Below are 17,829 nucleotides of genomic sequence, written 5' to 3'. Positions count from 1 at the left end.
GTTTTTTAAAGATGTGTGTGTGTATGTGTGTTAGCTGCTGCTGTAGCCTTTTAATAAGGCTTGAAGATTGGGTCTGTTGTCTTTATATCATGAATATTGTAATCACTATTGTAAGAAAAATCTTCCCTTCATAAACTTGATACTTAGAGTTGGTATCTTTTTGATTATTGTTGTAGATTTTGTTATATCAATAACCAATATCTTGAATATACATAGTAGTTAGTGATGTATCAAATCTCTGTCGTAAACAGTTTCCTTAAAAAAAGTAACATAAAAAAAGCAGTTGACATTAAAAATTAGTAATTATTGGGAACTATGTTAGACTCCAATATCCCAAATAGTTTTTTCAGTTTGAATAGCTACATAGCAAATAACATTTCAGTAGATAGTCATTGAAGAGCTAAAGTGACAAAAGCATTTCTCATTATTACTCTGTGGTTATTTGAAACACAAAAGCTGTCTTTGTCTGTATAGATAGCAACTTTTATTGCTGCATCTTGGAACCCTCAGTTGAGAAGAATGTAACTCAAATCTGGCTAATCCTCTGCATAAGAAAACATATTTAATATGTGGTTAATTCACTCAGAGAAACTAAACATTATAGAAAATGGTATAGTGGGAATGCTTTTAATTACATCTTATAGCAAGTATGTAACTTCTAGGCCATTACCATTGTACAAAATCCCAGTGAATATGGCAGAACTGAAGATTCAACAGGTGCAGGATTCAGTTAAGTAGAAATAAAATGTTAGCATTACAGTAAATATTTTAACATTACAGTGAATGTTTATCTTGGTATCAATCATTACATATAGTTAAATGGTAACATTTTTGTTTATACTTCTGAACAATCCACAGGTGTCTAGAATTTCTTCTTCAAAATGAAGCGAACCCTTCAATCCAAGATAGAGATGGCTATAATACTGTGCACTATGCTGCTGCCTATGGACACAGGCAGTGTCTAGAACTGGTAAGTAGGTCTGAATCACTGCTGAGATGTTGCATTGCAAAAGTGGCTTCCAAGTATAACATGTTCTTAAATTTGCAAAGCTATTACCATTATTTTTTAACATTGAACAATGATGCATTTGTAAATTTGCCTAGGAATATGGCTATGCAGGAGACATACAAACATTTTCATTACTTTACTACTCCAACATAAAGTTGGAGAGTTTCGAGAAAGTAGGCATAATTAGAATCAACTTATGGAATTCTTCTGGATTGCAAGTTCAGAAGCCTATGGAATATATAGTGATGAGGAGATGAAAAAGGAACGCTCTTGTCATGGTCAAAACAGTCTTCCTTTGGGATATGAACTGAGGATGTGATGGGTGAAAATGTTTGGGACTAACTTCCTTGATAGCCTACTCAATGTATGCTCTACATTGTTTGAGAACACCCTTGATAGGTTAACTACCAAAGTAAGCTAGTATTTTCCCTAATTTGTCAAGAAAGGTCAAATCATTATGATTCGTTCTTTGTAATCCACCCAAGCAACTATCAACTCTATCATATGCTGTGCAATTATTTAGTTGAGTTTCATACCTGCCTTTATTTAGGTTCCCCATAGCAATATACTTGGTGAGTACAAGACTGTTTGTGAAATTAGTTAGATAATAGTTGTTGTGTCACTATTTTTTTAGAAGATGCTGACCCACAGGAAAACAGGAGTATTTAAAGCTATTAAATTTGTAGTTTTTGACAATTTGCAAGTCTGAGTTCCCTTTTATTATCATGGGTTCAGCTTCTTTACTTTTAAAATAAGCATGCTGACCTGACTATCTACCAAATGCCAGTCCAGAAGTAAAAGTAGTTGTGTTCTCATAATAATGTCTCAGCACGAAAAGGAATGACGAGATTCTTGACTTTTACCATCTCTTTCTGTAGACAAGCATTCATAAAATATGTGAATGACAGAGCTAGGCATTAGTGGATAAGTGAGCATTATAGTAGTCTGCTTTTACTATGTTAAAATTAGTTTCATTTTACAATGAATTCATTCTTGATTGTGCTAATTCTTTTGAGCCTGCAGTGATCAGAAATAGTGAGTGTAATCATTCAGTGATATTTCACAATCATAAGATGAAGGGCTTTCTTTCAGGATAACCAGCATCTTGAAATGTACCCAGAAACCAAGTATCAGCCAATGTAGCTTACAGAGCAATGATGTCACATAGGCATTCCGAGGTGTGCCCATTACTCTTTGCATCTCTGCATTCTGGTCTAGTTGTAGTTTCTGAGTGGTCTTTAAGAGCAACTCCCATTTAGAATGCATTGTGGTAGTCCAATTGTGAGATCACAAAGGGGTGCTTGATTATTTGGAGGATCTCCTCATGATCAACAAGTGCAAAGACAGTGCCCTAGATGAATCTTTGCAAAGGCCTTCTTGACCATAGTTGCCACCTGCTTTTTGAGCAGGAAATGTGAATCCAAGAAACTCCCCAGATTGTACACTAGTTTCAAATGGGGAAGTACAGTCCCATCCAAGCTGAAGTTGGAGAATTCCCAGAATTGGGGGATCCAAATACACTGTTAAGATAGAGCCTGAATCTGTTTCTCCCCAGCCAGATTTGCACATTCTCTAACATCGGGAGAGAAACATCAACAGCACTGCTTGGAGGGGGCCTAGGGCAAAACCTACAATATATCGATGGTACCAGACCCTAATCCAGGGAGCTCCAAAATCTTCAGCACGTCAACCCCTTCATGAGGTTTCAGATTGTACAGCTACCCCCTATATATGACATGAAAATAATTTAATACTACTTTAATTAATATTACTATGAATAACAACATTCATAGTTATATTGATATAATGTATCAACAATAATAACAATAGTGGATAGGCCCCTCAAACTTTGGGGTTGATATTGACCACTTTGTGGATTCCTGCCCTAAATTGATAGATGGCCTCTCCCAACTGACGTTAAATAGACGGGTGAGAGCATCAAACCCTGAGACCCGTCACCAGTGAAACTGGCAACTTACTAGTGCTTTAATATGCATAATCTCAGATACCTAATTTGTGTGATTATAGTTGCAGATCAAACACAGAGGACTCAGAGTCATAACTGTACTCCCCAAAGGCACATTATTCCTTTTTTCAAATGTGTCAGTAAATAGATATTATGAACTAATGTTGAGCCAGTTTAGTCTTAACAAATCCTGTTGCCTGGAGGTATTTATACAGAAACTTGGCAAAAGCATTTTTCCAGGACATCAATTTTTATAGTACCATATAAAATTATAGAAAATTCCCATGGTAATTTATCTTCAATTAGTATGAAGAAGTAAGTTTGTTAAGAGGTAGAAAATCATTAGCGGTTTTTTACGTTTCATTTTCTTCAGTACGTTTGTCAGTGCCTATTTTCTTGCAACTGAAAACCTAAGGTAAAAGGTAAAGGTAAAGGTTCCCCCGCACATGCGTGCTAGTCGTTTCCGACTCTAGGGGCCGGTGCTCATCTCCGTTTCATAGCCGAAGAGCCAGCGTTTGTCCGAGGACGTCTCCGTGGTCATGTGGCCGGCATGACTAGACGCCAAAGGCGCACGGAACGCTGTTACCTTCCCACCGTAGTGGTCCCTATTTTTCTACTTGCATTTTTACGTGCTTTCGAACTGCTAGGTGGGCAGAAGCTGGGACGAGTAACAGGCGCTCACTCTGTTACGCGGCACTCGGGATTCGACCCGCCAAACTGCCGACCTTCTGATCGACAAGCTCAGCATCCTAACCCACTGAGCCACCGCGTCCCTCTGAAAACCTAAAGAGCTCTCAATTTTAACGTTTGTGTTTATGCTTGACGTTACATCAGACTTCAGTATTTTCAGCACCAACCCAACAAACCTTTATTTACCTGCCTCTCATCTGCTTTCTGATTAATAGCTCGATGATATTTAAAAAAACACCACCGATTTTTTTCCATAAAAAAAATGACTATCTCCATCCCTTTTCATTCAGAAATCAACTTGTTGCTTTGTATAAAAAAGATTTCTAGTGTTTTCATGTTTCTTGGGTAACTGGGTCATATTCATGCATTAAGATAAAAATAATCAGAAATAATAAAATTAGCTTTTTATTTGGAAGGCCTTTGGGAGAATGAGCAGCAAAGACTGAGAGCGGAGTTAGTAGGCCTTTTATTTTTAGAGTTTATGTGTCTGAGATTAATACAGTCATAGCGCATGAAACTGAAAACAAATGGTACTCATACCATGCACTGGCAAAAATCTAATGAAATCTATTGCAGTTCTTGCTGAGGTCTGTTTCTCTTGACATCTTAACTGAAACACATTAAAAGAATGCTTAAAAGACAGTGGCATCTGCCTTCCAATGAAGGTGGCAGCTTGTCTGTCTCACACAGATATACCGTAGTGACAGTCAGCATTCCACTCAAAATGTTCAGTTCAATTATCATTTCATGTGTCAGTACATTGCACATACTCTAGTTCAGGGGTCTTCAAACTTGGCCCTTTTATGATTTGTGGACTTCAACTCCCAGAATTCCTCTGCCAGTTTGCCTGGCTGAGGAATTCTGGGAGTTGAAGTTCACAAGTCATAAAAGGGCCAAGTTTGAAGACCCCTGCTCTAGTTGGTGTCACGCAGGCAACAGTGAGTAGCCTCTAAGATTAGTATTCTTAGCTTGAATAGAATAGTGTGAGTGTGCTTGTGGTGAACAGGGCTTTGATTGAATTCCTGATAGCCGATATTTGCTAAATGTGCTGATATTATTCTTAGCATTTGTATGGAATTTACATGTGGCACAGCTACAGCTGTGTTCAGTAATCTGATAAACTGATCTACATCTGAAAAGTACTAAGTATGTGATCAAATCAAATCTTTATTACATTGTAGTCCAGCATAAGGTGGGTAGGATACAATCAGTATAAGGACTATAGGGTACATTAAGAAGCATAAAAGGTATATCGAAGTCTAATTTAAAAAGAAAAATACCCTGAACATATATGTTATGTATATATAAAACAAGTCTAAAAAAAATCTAAAGGGTTGGAGTCCAAAAAAAACTATGTTCCCCTACATCTACCTAATGTTGCTATATATAAAACAAGTCTAAAAAAATCTAAAGGGTTGGAGTCCAAACAAAATCTGTGTTTCCCTACATCTACCTAATGTTGCTATTCTTCCAGATATGTGTGAAATAAAAGAAAAACATTGACAAAACTAAGGTTAAGGGAAAGGATACATAGATCTGAATGCAAGTAATCTGATCTTGTCTGGATGAATACATCCTTGTGGAGTGATGAAAAGGCTAAAATCATGTCAGAAAATATATAGTAAATTGGTATAATCTAAGTTGTTCTGATTGTGTATGAAGTCGAAATATATAGGTTGGTGATAGTTGCATGTTGTGTTCCAATGAATAGTTTGGGGGGGAATTACAATATTCAAAATTACAACATTTTGAACAACTGCAATTTGCTCGAGCATTAATAACAATGGTATATTATTATTAACCACATAAAACAATTGCTTCAAAAAACAACGAACGTTTTATAATGTGTATGTAGACAAAAACATAATTACAAAGAATGAAATAAAAAATCAATTTACAGTTAAAATGTTAAAAGGCAGACAAAATGTAGGGTAATTCTGAGAGAAATAAAACATTGTTTTGGAAGTACATGAAGGAAGCTAAACAAAGACCTTCCACCACCAGAATGCATGACATTAAAAATAGAAGTCATTTAGTGATTAAATGATTTGGGGATGAAACTAAAATGAAAGAATGCTGGAAGGACTATTTTAGAGATTTATGATTTGTTCTTCAGTAAGTTATTGAAAAATACATGATTTGTAGTAAATGTTAGTTAATTTGTGTGATGCAGTGAAAAGAGTATGGATCAGAAAATTAATGTATCAATTATACCTAAATAGTTAAAAATGAGAGCAAGTAGATGACTTTGTCTATTTGATAGAATGTTTTCTTAAGATGGGAAAGTTGTTGGAAAAAGAGGAAGCATAAAAATAATGATCTGTTGTAAGGAATGAATATTTGTCAAAAGCAATACTTTTTATATATAGAAGAGTGCTTCTGGACCTTTTTTTTGGAAGTGAGTCAAATGGGCCTGGTATGTCAGGAGAAACCTAAAAATAGTTGAATACAAAAACCAAGAAAATATATATGACTGGCTGAGGTGAGTCAGCACTACAGAAGAAATGCTTTGAAAGGTTCTGGTTAAAGAGAGAATGAATGAGGATATAATTGAATGGGTGAAGAGAAAGGAAAAAAGAGGAAGTCATAATTTGGTGGTGTTGATATGATTTGGAAAAAGAGGTGGGAAATTTAAAAAACAAAAGATAATAACTGAGAGCCAGTTTGGTCTAAGGTGCTGAACTAGAAACTGGAAGTCAATGAGGTCTCTTTTGGCAAGAAAACCATCTGGGTGATTTTGGGCCAGTCACTCTCAGCCAACCTACCTCACAGGGTTATTGTTGTGGGGAAAAATAGGAGGTGGGAGCATTCTATATTGAGCTTTGAGTTGTATAAATAAAGATGCAATGTAAATGTTGCTGTTATCTTCCTTGCAATCCCTACATAACTTCCCAGATGTTCTGAAGAGTCCCCCATGTTTCAGAGCAAATTAGAAGATAGGAAAAGTTTTAGGGAGGACCAATTCACAAAAATCATTTCCTTTCAATCTAGGTTTAGTATCTCTTATTAATTCAGGGGACATATGTTAAATGTGCATGTTATGTGCTTCGCCATAGATATAAATGGTTTCCTTCTTTTATTTGTTATAGCTTCTGGAGAAAACAAATAACTTTTTTGAGGAATCAGATTCAACATCAGCAAGAAGTCCTTTGCACTTAGCTGTAAGTATAGATTGGGATAAACACTGTTCTAATAAGATCTATTGGTTATTACTTGTTTTCTTTGAGGCATACCCAAATTTCTCTAACCAAATTCATGGGTCAAAGGCCAAGATCCCAAGTGAAAACATTGCTATTGCATGAAAGCTAGCACTTTCTAAAAAAACAGAAGCCTCCTCTTAGAGATGGGGAACGGGTCCAAGTCAGATTTATTTAAGCTAGTTTTGGGACTGATCTAAATATATCACTGGTTAGAATAACTAATCCAAGAATTGTGTGAGGATTTATTTCTTTACTATGTCCAAATTTTTCATATAAGGAATGTCTTTATTAGATTCTCAACTGGACAAAATTATGCGTCTCAGCTCAAAATGTTTTCAACCAAGGTACCTCAAATGGCCTAACTTACAAAATGCTGGGATCTATCACTACAAAAAGAATGAACATTTTATTTATTTATTTGTTCAATTTCTATGGCCATCCATTTCAGGCAATGACTTTGGGGAATCTGTGGCTGCTTCAGCATTGCCAAGCTTCTGCCGCTTTACTGCCACTATCACACTGCTGTGGTCATCGACCTGCTCCTTGAGAAGGAAAAGGGGAGGGAGATTTCCAATGCTCATTACCAGCTTCCCACAAGGAAATTCAGTGGGAAGCCAGTAGGAAGTCATAACTCACTTCAGCTCCAGCTGATTTTTTTTGTCACCCATGGTCATTCTGTTTCTTTATTTAGTTAAGGAAATATTGCTAAAATGATGACCCAATGGATCACAGGTTCTCTAGTTAATATTAAATGTAGTTTTGTGCACTTAAGAATTAATTTCAGGACATCAGCCCAGCTGCAGCTGCACATACAGTTAGAGAAGCAAAAGTGGATAAGCAAGCAAAGCAAGCAAAACCATGCTATAGTGAACAATATTGACTGTGGCCTTTGCTTAACTAACCATGGTGTTCGCCCTTATTGCCACGTTCATTTAACGATGGCCGCAAAAAAGTCATAAAATTGGCAGACAGGTATATGGCTGGTTCCATTAGGCGGTAACTCAAGGACCATCTGTAAAATACTTTTTAGGGAATCTGAGAAATGTTTGTCACCCAATTCAGTTTTTTTTCTATTGGGATGCACGTGTTACTTATTTCCAAAAATTATTCTAAATTCATTTAATTTTTAATCGGTTAAAATCCCTATGGGATTAGTTTATGTACCAGTTTTAATTATCTTTTTAAAATGCAATTCCAGAGGAAACCCCTGAAAAGTATAGTTTATTTTGAAGAGGTAAATATCACATCATGAAACGAGTTTCACCAGACTAATGAGATTTCTTCACTGTTCAGTTTTCCTATCAGGAGAGATCTTGGTGTGTTCTCAGTGTTTGAAAATCACTGGTCTTAAGTAGCTCATTTTATTTCCTAGGCTTATAATGGTCACCATCAAGCATTAGAGGTGCTGCTTCAGTCATTAGTAGACCTGGATATCAGAGATGAAAAAGGACGTACTGCCCTGGACCTTGCTGCATTTAAAGGACACACGGAATGTGTTGAAGTGCTCATCAGTCAGGGTGCTTCTGTCACAGTGAAAGACAACATCACACAACGAACCCCACTCCATGCCTCAGGTAGGTGAGATGCTATTATTTTGATACACTGACTACAGTTAAAAAGAACAGTATGTAGAAAAGCTCATGGGGATATCGGCTATGACAAAGTTTGGATTCTTTTTAAGCAGAAAAACGTCTTACCTCCGTAATAGTGGGAGATAACTGCAACAAAAATTGCAAACTGGTTTACATCTATTCCCATTGGTAAAGAAGGTCATTTTGTGTATTGTATGACATAACAATTCAAGTTAAAGAGAGAAACAAATTATAGCCATTTTAGAAAATTACTATTCCACGTGAGTTCTTCATGAATAAGAAAATATAATAAGAGTGAAAATCTCTAAAGTTTGTTTCCCCTGGAAATCCTCTTCCTTTTTTAATGAGCTATGCTCAAAATGAATTTTTACTAAATCTCCAAAAATGAAGAAATAAAGTAAGCACAACTTCTTACAGCTAGTCTATGATTTATTACTACAATTAGAACTGGAATTTCCATCACTAAGCGATACGGTCGATAAGTGAGTAATCCCATGATTGTGCCATAGTCATGTAAGTTAATAACTCTGGTCATTAAGTGAGTCACACTGTCATTGAGCAAATCTAGTTTTCCCCATTGACTTTACTTATTGGAAGCCAGCTGAGAAAGTCATAAATGGTGATCATGTGACCCCAGGACCATGCAACCGTCATAAATACATGCCTGTTGCATGCTTACATGAGCATGGGGACACTACAATTGTAATTGTGAGGGCCAATTATAAGTCACTTTTTTAGTGTCACTGTAATGTCAAATGATTGCTAAATAAATGGTTGTTAAAGGACTACCTGTATTCCCAAAACAGAGAGGGTGTGAGATTGGACATCTATAGTGAATTATGATCTTATTACCAGTTCATCAGATTATCATGATTTATTGCAGGGTTGAGCAGTAATGACTCTACAGATCTTCTGACACTTAGTGCATGATCATTTTGTCCAACCAAACAGTAACCCAACACTTCATAATTATATCACTGAAATGAAGAAAGCTTAGCATAACCAAAACTGGATTGGCCTGTGAAGTTCCACTCAAGTTTGAGTCCTTAGAACAAATTCCTGGGTTCAGAATTCTGTCCCACCTGAACCAGGCTCCTATTGGACTGTGAATTAGAGTTGACAAATCTGTTTCTCCTCTGACTTGTACTTTAGGCATTTTGAATTTAGATCAACTCATCTGTAATTTGATATGCCTACTTAATTTTCCTTATGCCATAGTTTAGAACTGATTATATATATATAGGTAAAAGGTAAAGGTTCCCCCGCACATGCGTGCTAGTCGTTTCCGACTCTAGGGGCCGGTGCTCATCTCCGTTTCAAAGCCGAAGAGCCAGCGCTTGTCCAAGGACGCCTCCGTGGTCATGTGGCCGGCATGACTAGACGCCAAAGGCGCACGGAGCGCTGTTACCTTCCCACCGCAGTGGTCTCTATTTTTCTACTTGCATTTTTACGTGCTTTCGAACTGCTAGGTTGGCAGAAGCTGGGACGAGTAACAGGCGCTCACTCTGTTACGCGGCACTCGGGATTCGACCCGCCAAACTGCCGACCTTCTGATCGACAAGCTCAGCATCCTAACCCACTGAGCCACCGCATCCCTATATATATATATATATATGTGTGTCATATGTTAACTCTTAGATTACCTTGCTAGGCCCCAATTCTTTGTTAGTAATTTACACAAATATATATATATATATATATATATATATATATATATATATATATATATATATATGTGTGTGTGTGTGTGTGTGTGTGTGTGTGTGTGTGTGTGTGTGTGTGTGTGTGTGTGTGTGTGTGTGTGTGTGTCTCCATTTGTTTTAGAGTAGTTAACAAGTAAACCAAGTACTATATAATATTTTGCATTGAAATGATCCATTATCTTAGCATAGCCTGATAGAGACCTCTGTTGGCTGAATATAAGTTTACATTGTCCACCAGTAACAGTTGAAGCAGGCCATATTTGACTATAATTAAATAGGATTTCTTTATAGTAGAAACTCAAAATTGCTGCTGCTGCTATTGGCCATATGTCTTTGGGTGCTACTGCAGTGTTGAAATCAATTTTGAAAAATATAATGTACATACAAAAATCTGAATGTCGTTTCTCAACTCTATATTTTCTCATCCCATCAAAGAAAATATGTATTTGGCTCTTCTTCCTATGATAGTCAATATTTTTGGAGAATAAGATTAAATAATTGAAATATTAATGAATATGAATTAAATCACCAAAATTCATATCTAAATTTACTTCTTATATTAGAGGATGAACTTCAGGGGTGAGTATATAGGGATATTTTTTCCCCTTAATGGATTATTTATAGACATTTTTTCTAAATATTACTTGATACAAGCTTGACTCCTTCACGGCTTTTATTTGAAAAACATTTAAAGTATGTCTTTTCCCTTTATAGTCATCAATGGGCATACATCATGTCTACGACTTTTATTAGAAGTAACAGATAACCCTGATGTAGTGGATGCCAAAGGACAGTAAGTTTGTTTCATTTTGAAATTTATAATTTGAGTGACCTTGAGAACATTTTAGGCAGTAGCATTTAGATATCGATGGTGTCTATGTTCTCATTCAAGGATGTTCAGAAGTTAATTTAATATCTTCAGATTAAGATAAGGATTGTCTCCCCATGCCATGGTTAGCCAATTAATGGTGCTGTTATCAGTTGTTCAGCTAATAACACTGGAGGCAAAGAGGAGAAAAGCTGGATGCAAGAGTTACAGTTGTAAGAAACTGGTGACAAAGGACAAGAATCATGTTTAAGTCTGTATGAGGCAAGAAATCGAAGAAGCAAATTTGCAGCAACCCTAAGGAAATGAAATTGCAGTTAGCATTGCACTGCCAATCTATGTTCAGTAGATGTTTTTCCTGGGATTTCTGCTACAGAAAGCATTCCACCCCATGCCAGATGCCAGACGTGTGTTCTTTATTTTACATCTTAGACCAGAGGTCTTCAAACTTGGCCCTTTTATGACTTGTGGACTTCAACTCCCAGAATTCCTCAGCCAGTGTGTCTGGCTGAGGAATTCTGGGAGTTGAAGTCCACAAGTCATAAAAGAGCCAAGTTTGAAGACCCCTGTCTTAGACAAATGGTAGTGAGAATAAAAGTTTGAAGTAAAGGACTCTTTAAGAATGCAGACTGAATGTGCCTCCTATTAATATGAACCAGAATCTTGAAAGATGACCCTACTCTGGCTCCCTGTGAATCTCTTTTCTTGGAGTCAGTTCTTGTATATGTGATTATATCCAGCGGTGGGATTCAAATATGTGAACAACTGGTTCTCTGCGTGGATGCCGTTTCCGGAAGTCCATTCTGGGCCTGGACAACAAAAAATTAGGTACCGGTTCTGCCGAAGTGGTGCGAACTGGCTGAATCCCACCACTGATTATATCCTATAACCTAAGCCAGGAAAGCCATTTGGGTGACTTTGGGCCAGACCCTCTCTCTCTCTCAGCCCAGCCCACCTCGCAGGGTTGTTGTAGGGAAAATAGAAGGAGGGAGGAGGATTAGGTATGTTTGCACCATCAGCAACTTCAAAAGGAATACAGGCGGGATAAAAAAAATCTAATAAATAAATTTAAAACTTGTACATATAGAAAAATAGCACATATTTCTATATACAACTCTCTGGCTTCCCCATGCCTCTTCCCCTCGGAATATCCAGCTGTGAATTGCTGAAGGGCAGAAAACATTTTTCCCCCTCTAGATTTTATAAACTGACTCTGATAATACTGCAGTGTGACAAAGAATTAAAATCCAGAGGCTGCTTGATAAATATATCTATATGTTATGGGCAATAGGATAGAATAGAACTACCATAACATTTTGTCCCTCCGTTTTCTCCCATAATGGACAAATTTGATATGGACAAATTCCCAAACAGATATTGGAAAATGTTTCCACATAAACCTTTTTATGTAGACTCTGGGCTGTTCCATAAATTGAACTTTACATTTATTTTTTTCAAAAATAAGGTTCAGAATTAAGCATAACATTTTACAAATAAATGATTCAGTGATAATATGGAAGCTTTTTAAATGCAGTCTCATTTCAAATAAAAATCTTAGCCACATACAAAGGTTTTATTTACTATCATTAACTATAGTTTTATTTTATTTATGTATAGTGTTACTACTGTGTTTTGAATTTTTTTAAATTAATGGTAGTAGGAGATATGTTTGGGATAGAAATTTAACATGCTCTTTTATTTCCATAATTGTAGGTTGGATTGATGTCTATTCCTTTTCATATTCATTTTAGAGTTAAGAATACCCAAACAGAAACAATTAATTTAGGAGACGCAGCACTAGGTAAAGAAATAAACATTTGCTGCTCATTTTTAGATAATGGACAAAGACTGAATATTAATGCTTCATGAACATCCAATATTATTGAATCTAGCTACCTCTGGCAACATGGAGAGTAACTAACAAGTATTACAATGAATGAATGAACCTTTATTGTCAAAGTACAACCGTGTATACATTGAGATTAGCTGAGCCTCCCTTCGTGCTCCCACCCCCCAACTCACAATGTTTGGAGAAGTGGCAAATACTCTTGGATAATGCATCAAATAAAGTCACAAATTAGGAATATATGATGACAGTTATGGGCCTCTCATTTTTTAGAACTCCGCTGATGCTAGCTGTGGCTTATGGGCACATAGACGCTGTTTCTTTGTTACTTGAAAAAGAGGCATCCGTTGATGCAGCTGATATCCTGGGATGTACTGCTTTACATCGAGGGGTAATTTCTCATTTTATTTTGTATTTCTGCTGTATTTTTTTCAATTGCACATATGGCTAATAATAGTAGAGAAGAACACAGAACGCTAAAGCTGAATTTGATTCTAACATACATCATGCAAGCCTCTGAATGCAAGCTGCTTAGGACCAGAAACAATGACCTGGAATCTGATGGATAGCCTTTGCTAGAAACTGCTCTATTAGATGCCTAAATTAGCCCTTTTTTTCTTTTTCTAAAGCAGTGTTTTATAAAAGAATGTGTATAATATGTATCCTGATTGGAGAAGAAAATATGACAAAAACTGTGCAGTACACAGCTATATAGCACTTCCCTGGAGAGAGAGATTGGTCATACTATTTAGAGTTAAATATATGTTGGAGTTGGGAAAAGTACCAGAAAAATGCCTTTATGGAGATGCAATCCAGATTTTTAGATAGAGAGGCAGAATTTTGGTAATCCAAATTTTAATTACTTATTATCAAGGCTTTAAGGTTTTGTGATGATCAGAAGAAAGACAGTCCTTTTTTGAGAGGGCTGTGCTCATAGTTTTACACATCGGATTTGTCAAAAATCCTTCACGCATAGCACAGTGGCTTCATAGTAAGATTGTGTATGCCTACTGACATACAGTATGTCAGTGTTTTATTTAGCATATCTAATCTAAGTTCTTCTATTTTTCAAATTTAAACAATGAAATACTTAGAACATGTTTTTCAAAGATGCCTCATCCTCGTATTTATTTAATCATTTTTTTCAAGTAACCCAATTTTAAAAAAATTCTTATATTTCCAAGAATGCACGTGGAAAAATTAAAATAATTCCTAGCAGTGCACCATCACCATAAACACCTTAGATTGGCTCTTGTGGATGTCATTACTGAAAATGTCATTACTCCCAGCATGCTTGGAACACTTTTGAAAATTGTGGTGTTTGTACTGATAGTGATAGGAGCTCTTGGTCTGGAAGTCTGGAAGGCACCCTGATGCATATTTTATAAAGAATACTAAAAATTATTTCCTTTCATTAAACTTTAGAGAAGACAGAATCCATAGTCCATGTTTCCATATATGCAAGTTACTAAAAAAATCTTTGTCACTGACTGCCCAAGTAGATCGTGTTTATTTCAGAAACAACCCAAAACGTTATCATTAATATTTCAAACAAGCTTTTCCAGTTACTACAAAAAAAATAATAATAATCAGTTTTTGTTTATATTTATTTGGGATTGTTGATTATCTTATGTAGCTTTATGAGATGAAAGGCATATTTTATTAAAATGAATCTAATTTTTAAATTTTATTTGAAAAAGATTATGACAGGGCACGAGGAATGCATTCAAATGCTGTTGGAACAAGAAGTATTAATTCTATGTAAGGATGCCAGAGGCAGGACACCTCTACATTATGCAGCAGCTCGTGGTCATGCCACATGGCTGAGTGAATTAATACAGATGGCACTTTCAGAAGACTACAATTTTAAAGATAATCAGAATTATACACCATTGCACTGGGCTTCTTATAACGGTAATCTTTTATGTCAAGCAGATATTTATTGCTGGCTATAAAGTTTGGTATGGGAAATTGCATGCAAAGAGAGATTACAGAGCTTCTAAAATAAAAGATATCAGAGATTTGGCACCATTCCCAGATCAACGCCGTGTCTTTATGATCTACATTGTCTCCATTTGACAGTTGACCCAATTTCTTGCGAATGGTCCAGTTTTCAATCTGACACTCTGAAGCTCTAAGCTGTTTTTCAGTTGGTCAGAATTTCCCCTTCCCTGCCACTGTGTTGCAATACAACAAGTCTCCAGGTTAAGAATGCCCCAGTTTAAGGATGACCTTAAGTTAAGTTAAATATACAGTGATTCAAGTTAAATTCACAGTAGTTCAATTCATTACACCATACTACTTAGACAGTATTATACAATAATGTTGTCCTGGCTTACATACAAATTTGACTTAAGGACAGACCTTGGAAATGGAACTCATTCTTAAACTGGGAACTATCTATGTTTTGAACATACTGGTGCTTTGTATTGAGCAATATGATGGAATTGTGGCAGCCCTCCCAAACAGCAATCACAATCATTTTTTTATATTACCAAATGAATAAAATTATTTTATTTAAAAAAAACAACTGGGAGTCATAAAGCATATGCACTGTCTCAGGTTTAGTAGCTTGTATCTTCAGATCAATCACTTTGGAGAAGTTTTTTCTAGTCAGCATGAGAAATATGCTGACTAGAAACGGAGGGCACCGTTTTGATTCTGGATAAAATATCAAACTGAATGGTAAAGTATAGTTCTTTTGACAATACTAAGTATTTTTTTTTGTTTTGGAACTTGAAATTATCATCTAATCTCTTACAGGAAATGAAAACTGTATAGAGGTACTTCTGGAACATAAAGCTTTTTGCAACTTTAATGGAAACTCTTTTTCTCCATTGCACTGTGCGGTGTAAGTAGAAATAGCTATCAATTTCACTTCCTATAGCATAGGCTGTGTGCCAAGCTAAGCTGGAATTTAAAAATAATGAAGTTTTGAGATAATGCTATTTTTATAATATTAGTCCCCAATCCAAACATGCACACAGTTATCAGCAATTAAAATGCCTTCTCAGCAAATTTCTGTAATAGGTAATGTATCATTTTCATTATAATTTATGTACTTTTGATTGCCAGTTTTTCTGTACCATAAACTTTAATTTCAAATTGTGCTTGGAAGTTTTTAATAAAAGCAAAAGTAAAGATGGCTTTGACCTGATCTGAACATTAATGAGACATGGTCATAATTATTTTCATTTTTTGCCTGTAGTACAAAAGTGGTTGGCCATTACTTTGAGGCTAATATCTATAGCCGACAGTACAATATACTCTGTTGATCACCCATCCAAGTATTAAATGGGCACAGATCAGAAACAGGAAAAAGTCTTGGGACACCTTGAACATTAATATATTTATTACAGAAACTTTTGGAGTTAACGCATGATTGCTGAGTGGATGTTTGATTACTGGAAATAAATTGGAGAAGACCTACTTAGTGACAATGAGTTTGCATAGTGATGCTATGTTAAGAACCCCCACTCTCTCTTTAATCAATGCCTGGGGATGTTATTATCCTTAATAATACTGATGTAGTCAAAGTAAAAATGGGGACAGAGTATTTAGCTCTCTTGTTTGTATTATTGTGGCTTTGTCTGTTATTGCTGCTAACTAGCTATGAAAGCAGCATCCCAGAGTGGCAGAGTTATGTGAACAGGAAAGCTACAATAAGAAACAAATTAAAAATATATTACCTTGCTTTAAATGCGTATCTTTTAAGGAAGTCATTTCACACATTTCTATTAAAATTATAGGCCTATTTACTGTATGTAATGTGTATAAATGGGAAAGTGAATGTACAAAGAAAGAAGTGGGAATGTCCTCATTTGTGTTTTGATTCTCCTTCTGTTTCCATATTCATTTATTGTAATTCCTGAAAAAACCAATGGAGTGTGATTTGTGTGCATTAGTGGTGCTTTGTTCTTGCATGTGAACATATAGGCAGTTCTAAGGAGAATAATATGTAAAGATCAGTTAACCAGTTCAGTTATGATTTATAAATTGTACATGTACTGTGCAGATTGTGCTATGGACAAAGCTATAAATCTAAGGCTACCAAAATTCTGGACTGAAGTGTAATGATAAGCCTGCATTGAAAATAAACCCAGGGAAATCCAGTTGAAGTATGCTATCAGATTAATGAAATAAATTACATTGAATTAAATAGTATCCTTCTTTAACAGAATAAATGATCATGAAAATTGTGCTTCACTACTCATTGGGGCATTTGGTGCTGGCATTGTCAATTGCAAAGATGAAAAAGGAAGGTAAGAATTACTTTGATGAAGTGTTGTGCAGTCTAGTAATTTGTTTTATTCATTAAATTTCTATGCTGCCCATCTCACTGATACAGCGATGCTGGGTAGCTTATAATAAAAAGTAAAAAAGTGATAGAAAACAATTAAAATCAGAAAAATTGAGTAGAAAAACTAAAAATCACGATGATGGGCACCTTGTGGTGAGGATCTTTTCTGTCCAATCAGCCACCTGAAATGGAGCAGGCCCCTATTGGAGCCTTAGGCCAGGTAGCAGAGCCAGGGTTTTAGGCTGTACCAGAAGGCCAAGAATGTGGGCAGAGACCTCACCTCTAATATATACCGTAATTCTCACCTCTAATATATAAATGTATATAATGAATTATAGTTCCATTCAAAAATGGAGACAGTGGTTTGTATTCATTTATTAATGGAAAATCATTTCATATGTCAGTAAAATGGAATGAAAAAACATTTAAAAAATGTTTCCTCCCTATTGAGCACCCCGTGGCCCACTTACCTCACTCAATTGTCCAAAAGCACATTGATTTGTGCTTAGAGTGTAAGCCGCCCTGAGTCTTCGGAGAAGGGCGGGATATAAATGGGATTTTTTTTAAAAAAAAGAGGATTGCTAGAAGAAATAAAAAGAATTCTATTTCCACTAATAAAGCTTTTCAGCAAGTCATAGACACTTGTTTCAGTGAAGAAATACCAAATTGATTGTATTTGATGGGTTGAAATATAACT

At 35.9% G+C, this 17,829-nt stretch overlaps 1 protein-coding gene across 3 annotated transcripts in view; it reads left to right on the top strand.

Annotated features, from left to right (window-relative positions):
- Window positions 1–17,829, top strand: part of ANKRD44 (ankyrin repeat domain 44) — a 143,866-nt gene that overhangs the window by 104,623 nt on the left and 21,414 nt on the right. For all 3 annotated transcript variants that reach the window (XM_081314531.1, XM_081314532.1, XM_081314530.1), the window contains 8 exons: window positions 859–970; window positions 6,755–6,826; window positions 8,238–8,439; window positions 10,875–10,953; window positions 13,106–13,223; window positions 14,533–14,746; window positions 15,596–15,683; window positions 17,011–17,094. In XM_081314531.1, coding sequence (XP_081170657.1) covers window positions 859–970; window positions 6,755–6,826; window positions 8,238–8,439; window positions 10,875–10,953; window positions 13,106–13,223; window positions 14,533–14,746; window positions 15,596–15,683; window positions 17,011–17,094 — 969 coding nt within the window. The remainder of the gene's footprint in view (window positions 1–858; window positions 971–6,754; window positions 6,827–8,237; window positions 8,440–10,874; window positions 10,954–13,105; window positions 13,224–14,532; window positions 14,747–15,595; window positions 15,684–17,010; window positions 17,095–17,829) is intronic.

The sequence above is a fragment of the Vipera berus genome (genome assembly GCF_964194415.1).
Source record: "Vipera berus genome assembly, chromosome: 1".
Taxonomy (NCBI): domain Eukaryota; kingdom Metazoa; phylum Chordata; class Lepidosauria; order Squamata; family Viperidae; genus Vipera; species Vipera berus.
Note: the sequence above shows the minus strand (reverse complement) of the source record. Positions and strands in the feature narration are given on the sequence as shown.